General features: G+C 31.8%; 1 protein-coding gene across 7 annotated transcripts in view; it reads right to left on the bottom strand.

Moving 5' to 3' along the window:
• The window catches only part of LOC123523085 (limbic system-associated membrane protein-like), a 60190-nt gene that overhangs the window by 13053 nt on the left and 20041 nt on the right, over window positions 1-27096 (bottom strand). For 4 of the 7 annotated variants that reach the window (XM_045300705.2, XM_045300704.2, XM_045300703.2 and 1 more), the window contains exons 4-9: window positions 17249-17290; window positions 9951-10057; window positions 7582-7786; window positions 6146-6295; window positions 3433-3498; window positions 1391-1447 (exon numbers count right to left, since the gene is read on the bottom strand). In XM_045300705.2, coding sequence (XP_045156640.2) covers window positions 1391-1447; window positions 3433-3498; window positions 6146-6295; window positions 7582-7786; window positions 9951-10057; window positions 17249-17290 — 627 coding nt within the window. The remainder of the gene's footprint in view (window positions 1-1390; window positions 1448-3432; window positions 3499-6145; window positions 6296-7581; window positions 7787-9950; window positions 10058-17248; window positions 17291-27096) is intronic. The other 3 variants (XM_045300707.2, XM_045300708.2, XM_045300710.2) reach the window with 3 other exon arrangements.

Genomic DNA, 27096 nt, shown 5'->3' with positions numbered 1-27096 from the left:
CCTTGCCATCATTTGCCAAAAAACCTAGACATCGGAAGTTAATAGTCTAATCAAACGTAACATTCGAAAATGTTTATTTTCAATTATTTGGTTGTCGAAAATATGCGTATGCATTTTCAAATCCTTATTGCAAAGAAAACAATTAATTTTACGCAGACATTTCTGTTGTACGTAAAGCATTCGTAAATACACTTTTCATAATAAAAGAACCTGCCGAAACAATAAGCTGCTCTTCCAAATAATAATGTATAAAATATAGTTAAAATTAAATGTCTGGGGGGCAAATTAGGTGGATACAAGCTGTATAAAATTATACATATAACTTTTCAGTATTTGAATATTAACAAAAGTACCAGAAATTAATACGGTAGGTAAGTTATACTAAACAAAACAAAGAAATATGGATCGAAATTAATAGACTGATAAAATAGTTCTTTCTATAACGAATATAAAGAGTGTTAATATAAACTGACATTTATGGGAATGAAACTGTAAAAGTATTAAAATAGTGTGCCTACACATTTTTAAAATCTTAATCTACAAACGGACGTTGGGCGTCCTAAAACTAACACTATTAGCACGTCTAAGCTAGTCTGCAATGTAGAAAAATCTACTTTTATAAATTGTTTACGCAATTTTTGTTTTCTTTTTTTTCTCGAGTACCCTACCACACAGCTAGATAGCTAGCAAACAACAACTCCACACAAAAGTCTACACTAGAAGGCAAATTTTAGAAAAAGTTGATAAAACAACTAGTTTAAATGTGAATGTTTGTTGAATTGCGTTCTACACATCTTAATATCGATAAGATGTTAATTTTTGAGAGAGCCTGTATGTCAAAATCATTAGGAACACACACAAAAATCTACTGCAAGATGTTCTCGAACAATGATTTAGTTCAATGATAAACATATCACCATATGATACACATTTACTTGGCAACTGTTTTAACAAATTTGTAAAAATGTTTTGCTTTACATCTGAAGAGAAATGAAGTAAAACATTGGTACGGAAAAAATGATTAAGCAGTAAATCTTTGCCTTATTAGATGACAATTCTTTACAATCTAATTTCAGCGCTAGCGCTATATCTGCGGGGACATACAGACTTCTCCACTATTAAACAGGCGTCTATAATGTATAAAGCAAGATTTCTTTTTATTAGACCACAAATTTACAACCTGGCACCAAATGTTTACAAAATTTCTTTTATATATCTATATTACAATGAAATGTATAACGTATTTTAAGAATAATTCGAAATAAAATTCCCAAAAGAAAATGTAACGTTTAGGTACATTTTGTTGTTCTACTGACGTAAAATGTGACGGAATGAAACTCGTGATTAAGCGTTTCTACAGCGACACTCTAGTGCAACATTAATTCTATACCATCCAAAATGTAATTTATCACATTTGGAACCTCCCTGCTATCTTCAAATAGGTATTCTGTAATGTTTAATAAATGGCTGAAATATCTTTAAGGTAGCAAATGCGTGTTGTAAAAGTTTTAAGAAAAGTGCAAAGTTACTGTCAAATTTTTAAAGAAATAAACAAACATTTGTAAGAAAACATATTTATTTATTTTAATATCATTAAGGTAACTTGACATGAACAACCAAGATGGCGTCACAAAATTAGGGTTGGTCACATTATTTATCCCTATAGACAATATGCTGCTATAGAGGTCTAAAGATGCATTTTAATCATTTAACACACATATAAATAATTGTAAAAATGCATTTAATTTATAAAATTATAAAATCAAATGTTCTGAAACTCACCATGAAAACTAGTCAATTTTTGTGCGTATTTTGCAGAAAAGTTATGTATCCAAACTGAAAAAAATTTGTATCCTCATATCTTTGAATGTGTCCTTCAGGTGCTCCACCTATGAACAAAAGAACTTATCCACTGAGTTTTATGCTATTTGCTCTGGAATTTCATCAGTAAATTATAAATTTCAATATTTTGTTGCAAATAAATTCAGTAACAAGGGGCTATGCAATTCCAAAAATATGTTTATTGTAAAACTCACCCAGTCCTATGAATGGAAAATTAACCTAAACATAGCTGATTTTGGGTATATTACATTATATTTTATTACCCTTTCATGTTCAAATGAAAAAAAATCCTTATCTAAACTGTCTCTGTACTTTTTGGAGGCAACAGAAAATCAAGAAAATGTACTTTATCAATTACATTAAACATACATTAATTTAGTATGGCCTAAGATCCACACTTTCCATGAGATTTCCATGCAAGTCAGTAAAATTTTGACATTGAGGGTTATTCAAACAGTAGCAAACACATTTCAACTAGGACAAAGGTTGAAAAAATTGTAAACGTTTTATAAAATTTAAATACAAACAATGTAGAATTACTAAGAAATGAACACATCACTCAAATCTCTTAATATGTGAGGATGTAAAGTCTCAGAAATAAAGACAAAGTAAACTTACATGTACTTTGAATTTTTTTAACGACCCTCATACTGCAAGCAGGTTTCAACTTTTTAGGGTGTAAAATATAGAAATTTATAATTTACTGATGAAATTCCAGAGCAAATAGCATAAAACTCAGTGGATAAGTTCTTTTGTTCATAGGTGGAGCACCTGAAGGACACATTCTAAGATATGAGGATATAATTTTTTTTCAGTTTGGATACATAACTTTTCTGCAAAATGCGCACAAAAATTGACTAGATTTCATGGTGAGTTTCAGAACATTTGATTATATATTTTTATAAGTTAAAAGCATTTTCACAAGTGTTTATGTGTGTGTTAAATGATTAAAATGCATCTTTAGACCCCTGTAGCAGCATCTCGTCTATAAGAGTAAATAATGTGACCAACCCTAATTTCGTGACGCCATCTTGGTTTTCTCTGTCAAGTTACCTTAAACCATTAAAATGTTGATTTCAGAACATTACTCAATGTCTGTCTTCTTAACTGGATGCTTAAATACATTTATCTTAAAATAAAGAAAAAACCTTAGCATCGGTTATAAATATTCGGATATGTTTTTTTTTTAATTTGTAGCAACAAGAAAACTAATTGTGTGCGTTTTTGTTTTAATTTTACGAAACATAGAGTTCATCACAATTTCTTTCGTTATCTTTACTGAGAAGTAGTAATGTATCACATGTATCAGTATAAAAACACACTACATCGTTTGATACCATCATTCATTAGTTTTAATTCAAATGTACAAAATTACAATATATGTACAAATATATATGAACGTCGAATTTCTAAGGAAAGTGTAAAGAAACTGTCATTTAAAATGTAAAAGAAGAGTTTTCTGTGAGGGATTGCTTTCTGAAAAGGTTGAAGGTTAAGATGAATTAGTCTTATAACGTGTTACTTTAATTATGCGATGTCAAAGCCATCTAAAGTCTAGACAAAGACTATCGTGCCAAAGGCTGAATATACCTGTTTGCTGAAGAGTGTAGGCACAGGAATCGATCAGTGTATATGAACCTGGGTCCAGATCTAGTCCTGAGGGAAACAATAGAACAAAACAAATCAATTAAGAGGGCGCCTGGGTAAACTAATGGCTGGATAAACATGCAGGCGGAGAAGAACATGCATAGCCACTCAAGGGGAACTAGAAATGTACACAAAAAGATGAATCACTAGGCAGTCTAGAACTGCAAAAATGATCAATATACAAAATAAAATAAGAGCTGAAGGACGTTCGGGAAAAGATAAATATTTTCTCGAGGGATTACCACGACAGAATATTCCATGTATGTTTTTACTGTATAAATCATGGAAAAATTCGTGTTAATCCCTCGTGCTAAATTTGTAGAAGAATTTCTTCTTTGATAATGATTTTGCTGTAATTGAAGTCTGTATGTCTCCGTTTGAACTAAACGGCTTAATATGTTGTTGTTTTTTTTTTCAATTAGACATCACAAGTAAATATAAGATTATTTAATACCAATCATGATATGTTTGAATGCAAGTTAACCTTAAAATCAAAATACAACATATTGCGTTAATTAATACATATAAAAAATTGAATTAATGTATGAAGTGAAAAGTGTTTGCCCTCTCCGTAACAAGTTCGAATGGAAACACTCTAAACAACCTTTATGGTACAAATTGTTTTCAGAAATGAAAAAGTATTTTTTTGACAAATGTTTCTTTAACAATTTATTCTAATCGCATTTTCACCGACAGTCTATGTTGAGAATACATTATTTCTACAAAAGCTATACAATATTAAAGTAACTGATCATTGTTCTTCACGATAAACTGTAATTTCACATGGAATTAAGGTTTTTCAAAGATGTTTGATTTTGATGACCTTTAATAAAATCAATATTCATTCTTAAGCCCCTAGCGTGAATAGCAAAGCTAGAAATACATGACAAAAGCTGTATCTTGTAATTTCTATTATATCTAAATTACTGAAACCTCATCGGATCTTCTATTACTTTGCATGGTTGCGTTCCATGTTGCCAAAAGGATCCTCATATATTTTATTAACTATCACAATGGCAGTATAAAATCTGTTAAATGTCTCCTCGTATTCAGACTCAGTGCTGTTGTATTTCCCTCTCCTTCGAGATCATTCAGTACATTCAGTTTCACTATAATATAAATCCGCTTAAGCCGGTGCTAGGGACTTGTTGAGTGTTTTCTCATGAACAGACTTACTCAAAAAAAAAAAAACAAAGACAAATATCAAACAGGGAATGCCACGTACCAAGAACGCAGCCTCCCCAAAACGAAACCCACAGCACGCAGACGCGTACACCACAAACACAAACACACACATACACGCGCACACACACAAAGCCAACACATTAGGACAAAACGAACAAACAAAGGAACACAAACCAGGTATGTTTTTATTTTGCCTGGTTGCTTCTAAAGGATCTTGTCAATTTTATTCAGTGTTTCATACGTTTGGAATAGTGGTGATATATATGTGGAACGATTGTTAATAATTAGCTCGGACCAAGATGCTGTAACATCCTTACATGTCAAATGATCGGGAATATGAATCCATTTACCGATTCTTTGAAGCAATTTTAGTACGAAATAGGACAAAAACACCGTTTGTATAGGCAGATTCCAAATGACGCTTTATAAATTGTTTTGAACACCACAACGTTTCATAACATTAACCCTTGTATAGAAAGTCCATCGTCTGCAAAAATAATTGATTGGTAATACTAAATAAGAAACGGTGTTTTCTGCCACATAAGTCATTAGGAACAAAGGTTATAAAAACAATAGTGTATATAAAAACAAATATGGACAGATATTTGTTCAACGTGTTTTTAACTTGAGTCTCCCCCAAAAGCTATTCATTTTATTTAAGGTCATTAAATCAAGCATTTTGACTGACTTCATGCCATGTTATAACCTAACAAAAAGATAATAAACACTTTCGAACTGAGATTCTTTTGTAGAATTATTTTTATTTTTTAATTTAACAGGTTGTGCAGTTATCGCTATAAGACAATTGTGGTGTGCAGTCTATTTCAAAATTTTACAACGATATATTCATAAGTTAACGCAGCTGAAATTCACGTTTATGTACATTACATTCCAGGAAAGTTTGCTTTTCTTGTTGGATCCGTCATTGCTGTTAACAGTATACCGAATACTCGAATCAGAAAGGTTTTACACAAAGCTTTAGAGTAAGAGTGCCAAAGGTATATTACATGTCTGAATTTGCAAACGACTCTTTGATTTGGTGTATTTCAGAGACGTTAATTGCTAATCATTTCGAACAACTGTTCAATGTAAGTTCGTTGTACAAATGCAACATACACAATGCGGAAAGAATTAAATGTATGAGCTTTGCATACCTTTAAAAGACGTATTAACATGTGTGTTACATCAGAAAAGATTTTCATTAACCATCTTTATTCACTGGCAGCAACGTAAAGGAACTGTTAACATTACCTACTACACAAGGAACCAAGTATTGTAAATACTTGAATACTGATTGATTGATAATATTCAATGTTTAGAAAAACACATTTTAACGGGGGGGTTAAATTCATAGAAGCGAAGGATGAGATGAGATTTTAACATTGTTAAGCCAATTAGGTATTAAAACAGTAAAGCATATAAAAGTTAAAATGATAAAAAAAAGCTAAACAACAGTCAATAAACTACAAACTTTCTTTAGTCTGTGTGCCTTCATTTGGTAATTTGTACCACGTGACATCCGGTGTAGGAACGCCAGTGACATTGCAGACGAGAGTAACAGTTTCTCCTTCCCGTACTGTCTGGTCACGACTTGATAACTCGTTTATAATTTTGGACGGAACTAAGAGAAGAAATATATAATGTTTCAAATTACTATTGCTGAGATATGTAAAACTATTTGAAACAGATAGGTGCTGTATTCTGACAAAGCTTATACTAATCATGTAATGATGCGAATTTTCAAAGAAAAAGCTCCTGTAAACAAGTTAATTAAAGTTATATCTATGTATGTTTTATTCAATTTTTCAAAACCTGTGCCAAGGCCGAATAATTACCTTTTCCTATTGTTCCAAAACCAGTAACGTTGGGAGTATATTCTCCTTGTTTTATTATACAAATCACCTATTTTTGTAGTATAAAAATTGCGATCCAATCCACACTATTTTTGCTACATTACCTACTAACCTAACGTAAATGAAATATCTCTTTATAGACCCGCCTTAGTCAGCCATTTGTTTACACGCTTACTCACCTTTGAACTTCGCTTTAGAAAAAGGAAGTATTTAGTTTTCATGCCTACAATAAATTTGTGTTGCTATGTTTTTATTTGATATAATATCACAAAATTCATACAGATTTTAGGAGGAGTTCAAGTGGTACCAAATCAACTCGTAAACGAGATTATTATTTTTCAAATTGCTTATTGCCTATATTATGTATACAATAAAAAGTATTGTTTAAAAACCTTGAATAAATGCATTTTGTTAGCGCTGTTGATATCAGCAACCCGAAAACATGTACACATTTACCAAAAAAAGATATAGTAGTAAAAATCAACTACAGCTGCTTTTGAGAAAAGCGTATGTCTCCCACAACTGCCGAATCATCTGAATAGTAATATATCAGTCAACCATGCACCAACTGCCTAATCATCTGACATGATTAAATCTTGGGAACATAAAAGAGCCATATACAACTATCACATTAGCAGTATAAGGATCCTTTATGTCCCCAAAACCTGAGCGATTTTCGGTAATTCAATGGCCATAATTCCGAAGTGCCTGGGCTGATTTGGCTAGTTATCAAATCTGGCCGAGGGCTTATTGGTAAACACATTATGTTCAATTTTGGTGAAGATCAGATGAAAAGTGTTCGACTTAGAGTGCGGACAAGATTTGTGACAGACGGACACACACACAGACAGACAGGAGTAAATCAATATGTCTCCCACCACATAGTGGTATGGGAACCATAATAATACAGAATTTACCAAATCAACAACCATAACATTCAGTCCCTGTGCTAGGCAAAAATATATTTTTCTCTATATTTTTACCAGCAATTATACTCGTACTAGCTGAACATCATAGGATTACCCAGTTTTGAATTTCTTTCTGACTTATTTACCTAATACAATTAACATGACGGTTTTTGTCTTGACAGGGTTAGTGTTGATCTGGCATGTGTATTGTCCCCGGTCACTATAAGCTGACTTTCTGACATGGAGGTTCCAGTCCTTGGTATAAGGCCTCTCTATACTGATTCTTGGATCATCTATGATACGCCTATCATCTAATGTCAATAATGTTGACCACTGATCTGTCCATACAACCTGTAACATATAAGAACATAAAATAGTTATAGCACACTTAGTAAAACGTAAATGCAATTGTGTTTTACTTTAACTGAGTGTTGTTGTATTTTCTAGTCATTTGATATCATGGAGTGCAGTCAATTCTATAATAACAGAATACCGGTGTGGCCTGAGAGGTGTTGCGCATTCTATTTACTCTCATGAACAGACACAGTCGCACCAAGCTTGCTATTATTTTTTTTTTTTTTTTTGCGTTCTATGCTTCAATGGTATCTTCTTATAGATTTTATCAACTTTTTGTAACGCTACTTTTAAGACTTATAAATTTCTGTGAAGTTAAGATAACGATGCTAATCAAGTAGGCATATGGCGAGTTGTAATGAAAACTCACTAGGCTAAAACTAAAACTGATAAGTTCTCTAAGAAGTAAGTAATTAACGGGTGGTCGTTTTGATAAAATGCATTGCTTCCTCCGAGTTTATCAAATGTATCAGCTTTATTCTTTGTTCGATTTGTTTGATTTTACACTAAATCATTAAATGCAGCAAAACAAATCAATTATGTTAAATGTTCAAATCATTCTTTAATTGATATCAAAATAACAGATTAATAAGTTTACTCTGCTCCTAATGCACTCCTGGAAAATGCTCGAACAGTGGTCATTAAGCTTAAAAGCATGTCTTAATGCAGTCACTTCTTTAATCATTAAAAATGCATATATTTCAGTTTTGTTACCATAGCAAATAAAATTCATCTATATAGACTTAAACGCTTATATTTTTAACATTCTTATTCTTCTTCAATTCCCACAAAATTCTTTCCAGTAATGCAAAGTACACCTGGATTCCTTTAATAAAGTATAATGGAAACGAACATAAAGCTTGGCTTATGAAAATTCCAATAGTATTCAAAAAGTTTAAAGATACAAAAATATGCTCCTCCTTAACTGGATTTTTCTCCCAGAAGTCGGTATAGAAAGGTCTCTATAGTGAGCGTTGTAGCCCATTTTTAAATATTTAACTGAAATGTTAACTTTACGAGTATACAATGCGTACGTCTAACGCTCGCCAATATTTCAAAGTTACATTTCTGGGCAAAAAAAACCTAACGTTTGCGATTCCTTTACATGCCGCTAAATAAGCTTATAATTAGATGTTCCTTGGTGTATAATCAAATATTTTATTATGCATTTGCGGAAAAACTATGCAAATGCGGGTCTAATATCAGTATAAAAATGATCAAAATAGGAGCAAGTTTCCGGAACAGAAGTAGCAACAAAACATATCCAAATGTATAAAATGTCGTAAAGCAAACGCTTTTCAAGTATTTTACGACTATCTGTCATTTTAGCGGAAAACGAAGTTATTATGTTAACATAAAAGACAGAAAACTGGAGAGCTTTGCCAGTTATCATGTTTAAATGTGCTTTCTCAAATATTTGCATTTTAATTTGTATAAACAACAGCAAATTATTAAAGTATGACTACGTCCCGTTTCCCTTTAAGAAAGACTGGAATTGAATAAATTCTCAAGCTTCGAGCAGTTTCCTTTATTCAGGTTGTAACTAATTGGAAAATTCCTATTTCAGTTAATAAATGAAATAATTATACATCTTTTTCAATACATCGTCTCCTGGAACGGAGCTTGTTTCAAAATAATAAAAGATAAATATTTTTGGGTAGGAATGTAACTCTGTGTAATGGACCTTTGTGTATAAGATATCTTCAGAATATATGGAAATCACAAGTTATAGTATAACAGTCTCTGCACTTGTACAAAATATTACCAATATAAAATATTTTATCTAAATTTCGGAAAATCGATTTTATATACACACACAACTACAGCTGCTTAGACATTGGGTAGTGAATATGTGGCATGATTTAAAATCGTTGACTTGGGTTTTCGTCAAAAATAAAAAAAAAATATAGTGTATTGTCACATATCCTACAGGCACCTACTGTTATATTTCAGTGACCGAATTTCATTTTTCTTTTTTATTGTGTCTGCTTACGCCGAGCATTGAAATAACATGGTCCGATTTTCTTTAACCTTAAGCCTGCTGGCGGCAAGTGATTCTGCCTTTGCGACCAGTGCAGACCAAGATCAGCCTGCATGTCCGCTATTTTGTTTTCACAGACATTGAGTTTGTATGATATGAAAGGCAAAGGTGATTTCTTACCTTATGTTCACCGAGGTAGTCTACAGAGCACGGCAGGACGGCAACATCACCTTCCTGGACAGTAACATTGATCACAGGAACATCAAAGCTAGGCTCCAAACCAAACACTAGAAAACATATAAACGTTTCTGATGATTATTCAAGAACATTATCATGTTTACAGGAAACAGTCATGCAGTAGATAATGAAGCATTCATGTATCCTCCGGATAACTTAAATACTGTTGAAAAACGGCGTTTAATCCAAAACAAACAAACAAACAAACAATTTATTTAGATAAACAAAACTCACCTTTTCCGTTGCTGAAAGAATTAACAAAGCATGTATATCATGTATTATTTTGTGTAATTAAATATATATGCGTGTTTTATAGGCCATGTTAATATATATTGTAACATCTGAAAAGAAACACTAAACGTTTAAACTAGCCTCAGGCAGGAAGATAGCCACGGAACTTATGCAATTAACTAAACAAAGTACAAATACAGGGACTGGAAAACTGTTTTTCATATTATTTATAAGAAACATCGGTATAAGTATCTAAAACATAGAAAAACATGACTTTGTAAGTTATAGTAATACTGTTGTTCACAACTTACGTTGTTTCCTTTAATGTTTAGAATGTGGCCGCCTGTTTTATTTTGAACAAGAACGTATACATATTTTTCTAAACGTTTTATCTTCTCACAACATCAAAGCTATCAATAAGATTTCTTTTGCATTTTTTTCTTCTGTACCGAGATGGTTACTCACGCGGAGCACTGAATCAATGCCAAGACGCTACAATATTTCAAACTGAAGGAGATGATAAATTATGCATTCAAGACCGATCCGTTGCCGTTTGCAAACGTGTAGTTTTATATGAATTTTTCATCTCCAAAAAAAAGTTACCTTTTATTTCACATAAATAATCATTCTACATCTGTGATTTTGGTTTACTTTGAGCAACCTATATCTAAATATATATTCCATTTAAATGGTATGCTCAACGTATTTATAAATGTTACAATGCGCAATACTAATACAAGTAATTTCATGAATCATTATGGAAGCAAATATTATATAAATTTTGTTGTTTTTCTTTTACTTTCGAAATATTAAACGGTAACAGTCGATGCTAATTTGCTTTTCCTTCAAATATAATTTCAAATGCTGTGGAATGATTTACCAATTTACCGTTCTGCCTTAATTTAAACTCAGTTTAAATTGCTTTTAAAGAAGAAGAAGAAGAAGAAGAAGAATAGTTTATTTCACTAATTAAGGACTTGAGCCATTATGGTTCCTCGTCCATAAATCTATTACAATCTAATACAAGGTCAAAAGAACATATATACATAATATCATATAACGTTCTGAAGGTATAGTGTTATAAAGTACAGTATTGAGGATGAACAAAAATAATATCAAAATAATATTGTTGGCTACATCAATGCACATAGCATAATACATTTTCATAAAACATTTTTTATAGAAGTACCAAAATATATAATATGTACTAAAATAAAACAGTAAACATATTTCTATCTCATAATCACAAGATATTGTTAATAGTGGCAGATCGTATATTTATGGCATTTTTGATAAAGGCTGCTAAGTTATTTAAAGTTTTTCTATCTGTTGAGTTCAGTAGTTCAATAAATTTCCACATACTAGGATTTCTTCTATATCTCTTTGCAATATAACGTTTTCTTAATGCGCTGTATTTTGTACATATTAAAACAAAGTGGTATTCATCTTCTATGTCAGAGCTTCTATTGTCACATATTAAGCATAGTCTTTCATTTCTCTCTATCCTGTTTCTACCATATCTGCCTGTTTCTATTCTAAGCGTATGTGTCGATGTTCTAAGTCTTGTTAGTAAACTTCTGTAATATTTACTGTTCATTGAATTTAAATAACTTTCATACATAAAATCTTTCTTCAAGTGTTTGTATAGCGATAATGTTCTATTATTTTGTAGGTTCTCATGCCACTCTTGTCTGAACATATCAATTAGTCTTTGTTTAAATATAGCAGGGAATAGCTTTTGATTTATTGCTGAAGGATTATCCCACACATATCCGTAACCATGTCTGTATAACAATGATTTAACACTTGGTAGTATTCGTAAGATTGAATATGTTTGGTTTTCAGTTTTTAAACAGGCTTTGTTCACAGAAATCTTAACATTACAATTCAAATAAGAAATAAAATGAACAATTCGAAGGAAATAATATTTTCACTCAGAAACTAAATACAGGAACAATCTTGACCTCAACAAAAGCGTTATTCCTATTGTTTCTTTACCAAAAAACTAGATATTTAAAAATAATTCACAAAGTTGTACATATCAATACAAACCGCTAGCTGGAATTATTGAGCCGAACTTTTATAGTATAAGCAAAATTTAGACATATAACCAGTATAACTGAGAAACTCATATAATGCCCATCTATCATTCAAAGGCCGTGCCCAATCATAATATATCAATACGCGTACTTCTTCTCAATTTGGGAATGTCTAACATAAGAGAACTTAATAAATATCGAGTAGTTTTGTAAGAAATATACTTAATTGATTTATCTTATAACAAAAGGATAAATGTGTTTTACGAAGCCAAATGCCGCGTCAAGTATTATGGTTTATTCATAAAAACTTACATTATATGGGCACATGTGGTCTTGTTCAGGGAGATTTAGTTTATCGTCTTGCAGAATATCGCTTTCACCATAAAAATCTTTATCATATGATGTATGCATGATTCATGCTAAACCGCATTTTCTCGTGAATGTTTCGGACAGCAATGCAAGAAACTAAAATAATTCTTCGGGATCTGTACATATACTTGTATCTTAATAAAATTAAGTGTTTGAGTAATACATCGGTTAACATTTAAGCCTTTCAAACTCACGGATATTTTGAAACTATGACAATGACAATATCACTTTACCAAATTTCATGCTTCAATAAAGAAATTTAATACGAACTTTCTTTCTTTTACATCGCCACATGTTTCCTCCAAGTGAAAATAAATCAATGTTTCTCCCTTTATGCATGGACATAAAATGATATCATCAATGAAAAAAATGTATTTAATCAAACCTCAACCTCTTCCGCTAGATTACTTTACAAAGTTATGAAAACAGACTATTCAGACCTAAGAAAAGCATTATTCAAGTTTCCGAGTGAAAATTTTCTTATTTTGTCCGTTGTGCTTTTCATTCGGAATATCTTAATATCTGGAGTGGCGTTTATCCTTTCACGGAAGTATTCAGCGTTATTGATTGCTCCTCAAAGAGCGCGGCTCCAAGGTGATCTCGTATTGGAGATCGCTTCACCAGACAATGAAGTAGTCTTAAATTATATCATGTCATCCACAGCCGCTAGGTTCTCTAATATCAACCAATGCTATCAAAGTATCCAGGACTGTGGCATTCTAATATGTACGTCCGATATTGTTCCTTTAGCATGACACATACCATATCGACTGACGTTTTATGCCTGTACATCTTTGGTTCTGTTCGTTTACGTACAGGAGTATTTTATCTTTGTTTCTAACCACCAATGTAATTGTATAAATTTCTGTACAACTGCGGACAAAAACATTTTATTTGTTATACGAACATACTGTTACGAAGATAGAGTACTTTAAAAGCGACAAATGGAATTGGAATTTTCCCTTCTGCCGAGATACAAAACTAACAGTTATGTAGGGTTGGATGATCTACAAAAAGTATATCACATGATAGGTACCAATCTTCCTATTTCACATTATGCCACTGCTTTCATTGCCTGTATCACCAATCGTTTACCAAATGATGATTTAACACGAGGCTTAATGTATATTGCTGCCAAATATATATATAGCAAGACTATAGAAGAACCTTGACTATCGTACATTGTGATAACACAACATGTGAGGTACGTTTGCATAGACCATTTATTCATTGAAATCAGCGCTCTGCATTTTTTTTCGTATCTAATACACGCAACTTGTTATGGTTTATACTAACATTGGTTACATATGACATTGCGTAAAAAAAACATAAAGAAAACTGTATTGCTACATATTGTGTTTTAAGACGTAAGAAGTAGGTGTGCAATTTGTAGTAAATATAATGCATATATTGTACAGTGATCTAAAATATCAACATTATATATTTACATTTTAAAAATATACAGCTTATTGTTTGTGCAGTGTAATACATGTAAACAAAACGAGTGTACAAGAGCAAACAACGATTATTTAGTTACAAACAAACTTTAATTACAGTGGCATTTACAGTCACTGTTTAATTGAAAAAGGTTAAATCTGCTTCTATTTTAAGAATGCATTTCGATTTTCGTCGATATTGATAGAGACACATTACACATATGTGTAAGTGTTTCTGTGTTTAAGGTACATATACTGATTAATGTGACAACGTTACTGCTCTAATCCACTCAAAAAAATAATACATATATTTCAGAGTCCAGCTCAGTAAAGGTTTTTCTTTATGGGCTGAGGTACATAACGGCTTACATAGTAAAAAAACGTCCGTGTCTCATATGTGTACGATATATAATTAATACCATGTAACTGATGCCATCTTATATGACAATAAACGCAATCTATTCATGAAGTTGTTTAAGCCTGAAATATTAATGAGGTGTCTTTGTATACTAGTTAAGTTGTTTTTATTTCGAACAGTTCTAAACGTGTATAAAACTGAAATTATCAAAACCCATAACGAATAGTTTCACTGGGCTGGGCTTATAAAGGTGCATTTGTAATTGTTTTTCGTGAAAGAAAATTGCATAGAAAATACTGCACAATTCGTAAAAAACACAGCTGTCGTTGTTGCAAGATGTGCTAATTATAAAAAACAGGATCAGAAGTCTGTGCAGATGAATATATACTCTATCTGAAATAGGAAATAACAATTTGCATTAGCTGTTGGAAGACGCGTGAGAACCGTGCTTCCAGAGTACTGTTAAATATGAAAGCGTTACAACTAACAGGAAAAACAAAACTAAGCATCATTATAGCCGTTGTGGAGTTATATGACCTTCAAAGATTATCTATTGATTCTGGAGGTTACCTTTTGATTAATTTTTGAACGTCGGCATGTCACTGTCTCTTCTGTTTTGTTCTGTCCGTCAATGGAACTATGTCCTTTCTACAGTCTCATGCATATATTAGTATTTTAGATACCCGTTTACTTGCGATGTTGACGTGTTTTACCCGAGACGAGTCTTTAACTAGATCAACGGTTACTGCTACATTAAGAAGAAATACGACCTTAAAGGATGTTGTAAGGTGTGTTTCTAATAATTTAAATATTTGCTGTCAAAACTGCCTGCAACAACCGATACGGTCATCGCTTCTCGAGGGAAGGATATATGTACTTTTTATAATGGAGATACCGTTTATTTACAATTGGTACGCATTCTGGTCACAGAGGGATATCTAGCACACACAAATGTCTAACTTTATTAAATCATTATCTAGTATACTGTACATATTTGATACTTGGTGTTTTAATAGTACATGTATATGAAGCTGCCGGCGCACTTTGGTCAGTGTTTACAGTCTCCGATTTCTCTTTTTACATTCATGGTTTCATGTATTATACTAGGACATTTCTCAGCCATTGCATACGTTTATACGGTTTCACATGTCCATATTGCCATATCGTGTGCTGTATGAGTGGCCGGGTTCTTGTAACATCTGATTTAGGATTAAAGTAGAATAAAATATGCCAAGAAGACCTCACACGGTGGAACGTATAAAGACAAGCATACTCTTCAAAATGGTGAAGTGATTCAATTACCCTCCATTAATTCAAGTAATTAGACGTTTAGCGTTTATTTATTAAATATCGTATTAAGCACTTTTAACTTGTGTTCTCAAAGACCAGTGTAAGATATCAAATTAATTATTGCTCCAATAATCGAAGAGTACGCCCGCTGATACTCTAACCATATGTCTGGTTCCCATTCATTAAATGTGCAAGCTGATCCAAAACCCTATTATCTGTTTCACTCCCTACCATCCCTGTATCACAGTATGGTTTATTTACCTTAATTTGCAGTTTATTATTTACATTTCTTTTACAATTTCCTATAAATTCAAGTAAACACACATCAAACTGCGTCTTTGTGCCTAACAAACAGATGAGCATGTTTTCACATAATTATAATTGATTTCTTGTGTTTTAGTAGTTAAACAGAAGAATTTACGACCACAATCGGGTCTCAGTATAGAGTTTCTGATCAATGGCACAGTCGACGTCGCACTATGACGAATATCGTTTCCTGAATAATGTATAAGTCCTTCGTCGGAAATATCTCATCACCTGTCAAAAAGTATGCCGGGTTCCACACCGTAGTGCTAAACTACGTTGTTCTGTCTATAGTGTCACAGTTTCGTGTAATAGTTCTTATCCAAAAGACAGATATTTGTTCAGCGTATAAATTACTAACACCTTTGAGTAAAAAGTAACCATATGAATGCGTAAGTCCAGTTCTGCGCTGTATGGCATGCGATTGCTTGCATTTGATATTTTAAATACTTTTTAGGTTTGACAAACATTTCTTGCTTTTTTCATTTTAGGTTTGACAAACATTTTTTTTATTTTTTTTCATTCCTTTATAATTTAAGAGATCGCGTATAAGGTAAATTAGGTCCATCTTTTTTTCCTCTTGGTTATAAGGTAAATTTGGCAAATGGTACAAAATGGTGTACTAAACTGATATAATATATCTGATAAATTATACAACACGAAAATGTCCTGATGTTTATAAGGAAGTGAGCTCGCACAACAGCCTAAACCTAAACGTGATAATCCTTTGGAAGGTTGTGATGTGAATAACACTTCAAATAATTGCACTCAAAATAAATCGGAAGCACGCAGGTCACTCAAGATCCAAAAGTTGAAAGAAGAGGGTAGAGAGAGGAGAGATATATATGTAGATATATAATAAGGAACAACAATTCGCTGCAAGCATGCATAGATACTGTGGTGAACGCTTGCCTGCTATGCAACACGCAAGTTAAGAATAAAGATGACAAATGGATTTTGTAATTTGTGTCAGCCAAAGAAGTGTTATATTACCAATACGAAGGCAATGTCGCCTCAATCTGTCTCGACAGTATTTCATCGAACTTCATTTGTACTCGAATTAATCGTTTGCAATTTAAACAAGAAAGAATTTCTAAATACAGAAATTATTATTCTGAATTCAATTTAACTTTCTGTACTTTGTTTACGACAGAAATGGCACAAACAAAATGCACTTGTCAACACATCAGATCTCAGTATCGCTTAAGTTGCTACCTATGGTCTCAAAGTTAGGTATATTTTCAGCAGCAAGCAGTCCTGAAAGATAAATGTAAACAATTACTAAAATTACTATTAATACGCTATTTGTAAATTCTGACAAACAAAGTAATAAAATAGATACATATGTAAGATACTTTGTTCCTGAAATAAGTATCACTTTAAAAATCTTACGTTATAAGTACACAAGACAGCATGATGACAGACTAGAAAATCAGGCAATAGCTGTTTAAATACGGATATACCTCTAAGATTTTGTACTCTACCATTCCTTAATAAAAATATGCAAATATGCTTTGAGACATATCACTTCATTCTCCAGTGTTTAGGCAGTGGAACTCAAACCAATATGATAATTCACAAAACATTTAAGAAGGAGTACACAAAGCAGATGTTAAACGCTGCCATTGGTCTATTAATAGAAATAGTTAATACATCTTTGAATACATGAAAAACAATCATTATTTTCAGCTACTATCTATAAAGGTCTAACAAAGGATATTGCAACAATAGCATAACAGAATACTGGGCAACACCGTTTACAAAGTTTTGTCTTAAATGTTTTATACATTGATAAGTTTTGTGTAATTTACATTTTTGTTCAACTTTTTATGAAGTATGCCACCTATTTCTGCAGACACAGACGCCTTATTAATAGGCTTAGTTGCGTTTTGTGCTTCAGAGGGATCGTTTTATTTGGTTTATTTACTACATAAATATTCGATATAAATATGAATACTGGCGTCAACATAAAGTCATCCTTATTAAGAAAAACGTTTCATCCTGCGAGGAAAATTCAGACATCGTCAAAATATTCAATAACTTCCCGTGGCTTTTCCACTGGGACACAAAGACTGATGCATCACATCAATGCAATTATGAGAAACTTGTAAACGAGTTGTTACAAATGAACGTCAGGCGCTTTCGAAAAATATTCTGCATTTTTATTCTCAAATAAATACTTCTGACGTCATTCAGAAATAAAATTGAAGCATTTACCGCAATTTTCAGACAAACTGTTCAATATTTTATATTAAAATAATTTGTGATGGAAGCCATGAAATCATCTTGGCTATGAGTCATACTAAACCACGTAACAATTACTGCTTGCGATTTAAAATTCAATGAAAATAATATGGAAAGATATGATTCAAAGCTTCAATTTTTTTACATTTAAATTCAAATCGCTTAATTTATGCTTTCTTGTCTATGAGTTAGTGAATTACTTTTCTACACACAAATAGGTAGCATGTAAATCAAGCAGAATAACGTTGTCTTATGAAAGAATATCTAGTATGGAAGTAAGGATATCTGTGTTTACACGAAAAATAAATGAAATTGATAAAAACGAATAAGCCATTCTAGTATTTAAGTATAAAAATTAGAATTTCAACCACGCGTATGTGAAGATTTCCTCAATTTTGCTTTTATCTGCTGAATATTTTTAACTTCACAAAAATGAGCAATTTTCATAGTTTTTGTCCTGAATATGTCATTTTTCAAACATCGAGTCTTAAAAGTAATTCCATTTGAGTACGTAATTTCTAAGAATAACTTTAATTACAATGAATTACTGTTATTTCAATTAAACTTCAACTACAAGATAATGTCTTACTGTTTACAAGTCGTTTATGCAGACTGTGTATTTTTGACATACAGTGAAATTATACATTAGATATATCTCCTTCTAAACTTCAGTTTCATTTTTTTAGATTATGTTTTGCTATGACGATTATTTTTGTGAAAAAAAAGGATAGCTAATAACGTAACATAAATCTTTCGTTTCACATCCGTGTATCATACATTTGGTTCAAAGTTTAATATTTATTTCACAATAAGAAAAAATCCGTAAAATAACCAATGACAGGAAAAATGTAGGCAAAAGAATGCAACTCCGTGTCTTTTAATGGGATCATGTCTCAGTGTAAACATATTTCTATAGCCTTTTTTGCAGGTAAATGAAACTCCGTGTTATCTTGATAGTTGTCTTTTTGTGTTGCTTTTTATTTTGATCGGGATCACCAAATTATGTTATCACAGGACCAGCTTTATAAGCAAGTTTAACTTAATTTTGTAATTCAATAAACCACATTTAAGAAATGGCATTTAATGCTATTTCATTATTTTAATAGATTTAATAGATATCAGTAGACAAGAAAAAAAAGCAAACTTTATGAGATAAATGGAAAAGAAATACTTCCAAAGAGAATGAACGGCATGGTAGCACATGCGAAAACTTAACTATTAAGGAGATAGCTGCACGGGCATATAGATGTCAAAATATAGAGAGTAAATGTCTTACCTACATGTATATATATCTGATGAAAAGTGCATGTTAAGTTTAAGTAGTCTAAGAGATAAATTAATTGAACAATGGTGCACGTAATATACTGATTGAACTTTCTTTCCAAAGTATTTTAACTACCTAGGAATTATTTACCAGACACGAATATGTGGTGACTGATAAGATATAAGAAAATAACAATGAAAATGGCAAAATGTCGATGTAATTAGAATGTAATGCATACGGTTGCATCTATCCCTTCAAAGCCGGTCATTTAGAAAATGTATTCACCCATCTTAACTTGCTTGCATAATTTTGATTAAGAAATGCTTGATTAAACCGAAAGCAAAGATATTTTCACCTCAGTAGGCATTTGATCAAGAGCAGATATTTTATTGATTAACTCATTTGAAATTTGAATAACCGCTTACGCTACAATTATTACTAATGCCTAAAATTCTTATCGGATATGATATTGATCGGTAAGTCGGAGTTCGACAAGGCGGTATCGTCCCTCCGGATTTATATCTACATATTATAACAAAACGCTGACGCTAAATGTCTGTTTTGGCGTTAACAACAAATTAAATTGACAGTTATTCATTCCAAACGGATGCTGCTTTTATCACTGTTTTAATTGCCATAACTCATATGTGCGCATACAATCATTGTGTGATCAGTGTTTATTATTTTCTCAATCAAATGTTACCTCTGTTTTTACTGCGATCTCATTTAGATTCTGTTTACCGTATGTAAGATAAAATACTCCAATTGTAATGTGTTAAAAATAAGACAAAATGTCGTCGCAGTTTTACTGGCCAACGCACACATGTTATTATATATACCTCGTTAAATCTTTGACTTTGTACTTTTTCTTATTTATAGTTGTACATTCGTAAAAATATACATGTCGCACTGTGGAATATTTTCTATTTACGGTAGTGGACCCGAAAGTACAATCAGCAATTTGATTTTCCGTATGCGATTTCGGTATTCTCGGGATTTTACGAAACGTCATGTGCACGTTAAGCCATATTTACTTCCGAAGAATGCCACATTATCAAACAAGAATACATAATTCCATGGAAAATGCAGAGAGTTATTAAAGGTAGTCGTGTATCTACAAATAAGATTCGTTTTAGATTGATATAGTCATTGTGAATTCCTCATTTGCATTCAACAACAATGGTATTGTACATGCCACTGATAAGGTTCAAGTAAATATACCAGTATACCAGCCGAAGTTATGGTTACAATAACTACAGTAACTCGTATTTAGCAGTCTAAAAATATCCCTGTTTCTTATAGTTTCCAACGACAACGATAATTCTCAATCCACTAATTAAAAATAATGAGAAGTTCTTCGTATTCAAGACAATTAATGAATGTGAACAATCGACATGTGTTACACAGCGGCAATGTTTAAATTGAAATCCTCTGCAAATTATGCAGAGCTTGTATATATATGTACCGAAGCGTATTTCAAAACTAAGCATATCTTCCACTGTCTGATAAGCCTTCACCATATACAATAATAAGGATGACATAATGCAACATTTCAAAGAGCTCCGATGGTTCATATTTTACTTTATTTGAGAATGGGTTCTTATAAAAACTTTCAGAATATTATAGTTAGCATTTCCATTACTGCTCATGAAAAGACTCAATCAAACCGAGTCTGCAAGTTTCACTGTTTGCCTTGTTCTCGGTGTTTCCGAGGGATGTACTTTCCAGATATTTTTTTAAAAGCAACATTTTAATGCAAAAAAAAAAAACAGAGAAAAAAAAACAACAAAGAAATGTCTGAGAAAATTAATCGAAACAGTGATTGTCCTGATTTTTTCTCAATAGGAAAATATGTTTTAACATAATTAAAGTTTTTTTGAAAATTCAAATTCAAAAAGATCCTACTATTACCCTTTGAAACCATGAGAATAATGTATAATTAAAATCTGTATTCACAAAAACACGTACTGATTAAGTAAGCTAAACAGACTATTTTAATAATAAAATATGTTATTGTGCTATTGAATGTATGGCATTTCCATAAGTACAATATTTTTATGACAATAATTTTGTTCAGTACTGTATTATTATTTTTAAATATCTGCATTAATGACATATTTTGCCTAAATTTCAAATGAACAACAACTGCATAGAATCAGTGTAAACATAGCACATACAATAGTACACATATAAAAATAAACACATTATGAATATGCTTTTGCACTAAAACAACTTGAAGTTCCTTATCAAATGGCAATTTCTATATAGTATTTAACTGTGACTGTAACTAAAAATGCACAACCGATTCAAGTATTTAGCTAAGTTAACTAGACAAAACTTTTTCTATGGGTAATTATGTCAAAAGTATAAGTATTTACCGACATCGATGTTTTTACTAAAAATCAAATACCGATTTAAAAAATGGCACTCGAAAATACGCCGGTTTTTAAATCGTTACCGGATATACGTACTCGAATGTTCGCCGGACTAAAAATAACACAGATAGCTTGCACTAAAAGCCACTAATTCATTACAAATAATTTAAAATAACGTGACTGCATTAATTGGTTCAGTATTTCAAAAAGATATATCTGATGATGGACTCTCTAAATTTTATCAGTATCAAATTATATATTTCAGCTAAGGATGGTCATCAACGTCAACTTAATAGGGAGTAGATCCTACCGATTTTCGAAGCGATGAAAATCGGGATCGATCCCTCTACGGTAACATGCGATATACCGAATGAGATACACTATCGAATTAAAAGATGTGTACTTCCGGCACGGGCACAGAGTGTCTGACTTCAGATTTTTTGGAAGAATACACTTTTTTTGTGCCTTATAAGCGTTTACATAACTTGTCCGAACCGCAACGTCTTGCACATCAGTACAAATATGGGCAGTGTTGTATTTTATGTCAGGACCGAAAATAGCATAATCTTCGACAATACTCAATATAAGGGATGAAGTTACGAGGAAGAAGAAGAGAGCGCTACCGTGTGTTGTGTTGTTGCCTTATGGGATGAGTTGATGTCGGATCGATTCCCGATTGAGGCAGTGCCTTATGTCATATTAAGTACTCTGTAGGGACTAGTCCTTAAAAATGTTTGAAAACTGATGAACATGATATAAACTGCGTGTATCTTTTTAAAGTTTTAAAGCCGATGTTTGTTTAGTTAATTTACACTGTCATATATATAAAACATAATATCAACTTTCTATATATAAATGAACAAATTAAAATGCTTGCCCCGATGTTATTTAATATTACGAATTCCTCAAAGTGACTATTTCTAAGTTTTAGCCGTGCAGTCCGATCAAGATCTTCACTGTTCCCAATTCAGTCAGTATTATTTTAGTAAGCACCACTTTAGACAGTTAATGGCACTGTCCAAATTAAAAAATGGATAACAAGTTCATTATAGAAATTTAGCTGGGTAAGTGTTAAAAACATTGAAGGAAAATGACACTATGTATACAAACACCGTATTAAGTATCGTCATTAGCTTAGACAAAGGTAGCCAGTTTGTATTTCTTAAAATAACTTCAACTACGTACATATTCACATATGTAGAAATGAAATTCAACTGTCCGGGCTGGCTCATTACAACTGACCTCCAGGTTTATTTGATATTCAAAATGACCAGATGCCTCAAAGACGTTATCATAAGAAAGTTATTACATTAGCTATGCAATATAGTCTGTGATGTAATTGATTTTCATAGAACGTGGCGGGCGCAGGTTTTATGTCTATATTCAAAAAGAATCAATACACATAGAATTTCGTCTCACATGAAAATGAATGTTTAATCGCAAATCAGGCAATAAGTTCTGTTCTAACTAAAGACAAAATGCATCCACGTGTACATCAGTTTTACTACTGTTTGTCATCAGTTTCAACGCATCCCAAAGATAAAATATTCCGGAAATATCTAACCATTGTTGCAAATATAAAACTTTTGGAATTTGGCCTAAAGCAATTATACACGATATTTTCTTTTTAAATGTTAGAAAGGGATGCGGTTTTGCCTTAGATTTTAAAACTATTCAGAAGGGAAAAAAAGTGAAAAGTATTTTTTAGAGTACATGATGCTTCCATAAATAATCAAAATACTGAATTAACAACAAGAATGTCTATGTATGCAATTTTTCCTTTTATTCCTTCAGCATTAACCCAGTAATCATAACCATGCAAAATACAGCCGAGGAATAGACTTATCATAAAAGCGCTTTTTATAAGAATAGCCTAAAACACTTTGGGACCCTCTGATAAAGTGCAGGTATTGTTGACATGGAAAAGCCCTTAGACTGAGTCAGTAGCAAAATTAAAATGAAAAAAAAATAGAAAAGTAAATAAGATTTAAGTAATCCTACCATCCAAAAAGACACGTACAACCCTTAATCTTATTCATTCTTATTCTTATTAAACTGTTAATCTTGAAAATAATTTTCAGCATTTCTTCACTGGCATACATTTTAAAACACATGTATGTACAATCGAAAGCGAATTATTCTTTAAGGAAGCGTGGGAATTTATAGTCAATGAGCATACAGTATTTTAATAAACTTTTTCTAAATTTATATTTCCTTATGTTTTGTTTGCTAGTATAGCATTGTACAGATTGTCAGCAAAGGAAAATTACGTAAGGTCATGTCAAATTGATTAGTAGTTCGCCAATAGAAACTATCTCATTTCGAGAAAAAAATATAATTCGTACAGAAAACCTTCGACTTTTCTTTGCATTGTGCGGCAAGTCAGTAACAGCAAAATGTTCAGTAAACAGGGTTTAAACACTACCTTTACTTAAACACTGACATGACCTCTTAAAATATGAACCCCTGCTGATTTAAACTCCTTTTACTATTCACGAACATTGTTCTGTAGAGTTAAAATAAACACTCTTAACGTGTACATGTGCATGAAGAGAGTGCTAAATGTGGTATAATAATAATAATTTTAAAGAAATGAACTTTACTGATTAACTTGTGACTTGGAAAAAGGTATAAAATCTGGATAAACGACTACAATGAGAATAAAAGACTTTCTATGTCCAGTTGATTAGAGTAGTTGACTTTGAATCGCTCCCCCATTCACCGGTGCGCGCCAAAAATGCTTCAAATAGTTTTTAGTCTGTTGACATAAATGTTACGTTTCATGAAAACTATATCCTAAAAGGCAGCAACAAAACTTGATGAAAATATTTTAAGGAAAGAATAAGTTCACCTGAATATGCAGCCTAAGATTCTATTTGTAAGAGCAAATTTATAGGCAATGACTTTCTTGAAATCCCTGTTTGATGTTTTTGTTGTCATTTCATTGTATCCAATAAAATATGCATTCAAAAGACGTGAATTTTTATTGTAGTTTATTCGGTCAGTAAGTGCAGAAAAATCATTGCTCTTGCATTTGAGAAAATGTAATTTCATATTAGAAAACAGAAAAATCACCGATTTCAACAATAATAACGAAGACTGTATACATTGGCATCAGTCGTTAGAATCTGTTCTACCAAAACGTCCTCTTTAATAGCACTTTCTGATAAAAAGCTCTTATCTCTAACTCTAACGTGTTGGGATGGGCGTAAAGAGAAAAGTGTTTTCTGAGAAAATATCAATGTCAGTTTGACGAAAGAAATAAACATCATTCTTTGTATCATGCACAGTGGCATTATTTTGAAACATGTCGTTTAGTATTAAAAAGTAAAAAAAAAATCCAGCTCGCTTCATTAAAAATGTATCCGCCTCTCAAAACTTCAAACTGAAGAAAACATAACGCGTTTACTCCATATTTTTTAAAAGTTTTTGACGAACAAGCAATCAAGTTGGCATGGCCAAATGAACTGAACGAATTATTATAATCATATATATGACTAATTTCCGTACAATGATTTAATATCTACGAACTTTTTCTGACTACCAAATGTAAGTGTACATAAAGATTGTGAAGAAGTTTCATTCTTGTTAACATTTATATTATTTTTTCTAAGATTTAAGACACAGTTAAAAAGGTCTGTACTGTTGACAGCAAATGAGCACGCTATGATTTTCTGCCATCGTATAAGATCGAATCAATGTATGCCATTCGGTGAACACTTCTATCAATCAATAGGGTAAAACCTTGTACTTTTTATGGAATCATGCAACTAGCAGACTGTCCAACACATATTTGTTATGATATACTGAGTATAATAGGTTATAGGTCATTATTATTTTTTAATTACTTTCAAATGAAATTAAGTTTTGCGGTAATAGAGCGAATTAAAAGCAAAATTTTAATCCATTAGAATGTCAATAAAAGATAAATAACCTATTAATAGTTAAACAATTAAAACTGTAAGTAACCATTAATAATCTAATTTTCAGAATGTCAAAAATAACCTATTGACAGTTAAATAATTAGAACTGTAAGTTACCATTAATAATTTGTTTTATTAGAATGTTAATAAAAGATAAATAACCTATTGATAGTTAAACAATTAAAACTGTAAGTAACCATTAATAATTTAATTTATTAGAATGTTAATAAAAGATAAATAACCTATTGATAGTTAAACAATTACACTGTAGGTAACAGTAAGCAACCGCCATATGTGCCATCAAAATGGGTCTACTTAATAGCTGCTATGTAACCTGGCATAACAAACCAATACGTGCGTCTTTGTTTGTTTTGGGTTTAACGCCGTTTTTCAACAGTTCAGTTATGTAACGGCGGGCAGTTACCTAACCAGTGTTCCCAGATTATGTACCAGTACAAACCTGTTCTCCGCAAGTAACTGCCAAATTCTCCACATCAATCAGAGGTGGAGGACGAACTATTTCAAACACAATGTCTTTTATCAAATCGTCACGGGGAACATACGGCCCGCCCGGGAACCAAACTCGTGACCCCGCGATCCGTAGATCTGCGCTTTCCCTATTGCTTTAAGCGGGCGGGTTAAATAAGCGAGTCAAAAACCTGAGAATCTCTGGTTGCGGATTGGATGTTTAGACTAGTTTTAAATACAAATAACGTTTTTATGACAAATACACTTATTTATGATCTATTATAAAACGTCATTCTTAATGCGAATGAATGTCAAAACGTATGATTATTTTTAATAGTTGATTTGTTCTGAATTTAGTGTATCAAAATAATGTGTATTTTCCGCAGTAAAATTATCTAAAATGAATCAGAATCCTGTATTATATATATATATATATATATATATATATATATATATATATATATATATATATATATATATTAAAAAAGTCAGTAAAATCCTTGTGCAGGTATAAAATATATAAAAGTTCAATTTGTAAGGAATAAACAGCAGCAGACTTCTGTGTTTTACAATTATTTTAATTCTTCACTGCAAGCGCTTTCAATACATATATCTTCAGGCAGTTTACATTTTGAAATAATGTACAATGACGTCACGTCATAACAAAAATTACGGGAAACGTCGTAAACAGACGTTGCGGCAAACTTCAAGAAAAATATATTATACACTCAAGAATACCCTGTGTATGTATGCACACAAAACTTGAAACAGATATATTATACCATTTAT

This window comes from Mercenaria mercenaria, chromosome 8, assembly GCF_021730395.1.
Source record: "Mercenaria mercenaria strain notata chromosome 8, MADL_Memer_1, whole genome shotgun sequence".
Lineage (NCBI taxonomy): Eukaryota > Metazoa > Mollusca > Bivalvia > Venerida > Veneridae > Mercenaria > Mercenaria mercenaria.
Note: the sequence above shows the minus strand (reverse complement) of the source record. Positions and strands in the feature narration are given on the sequence as shown.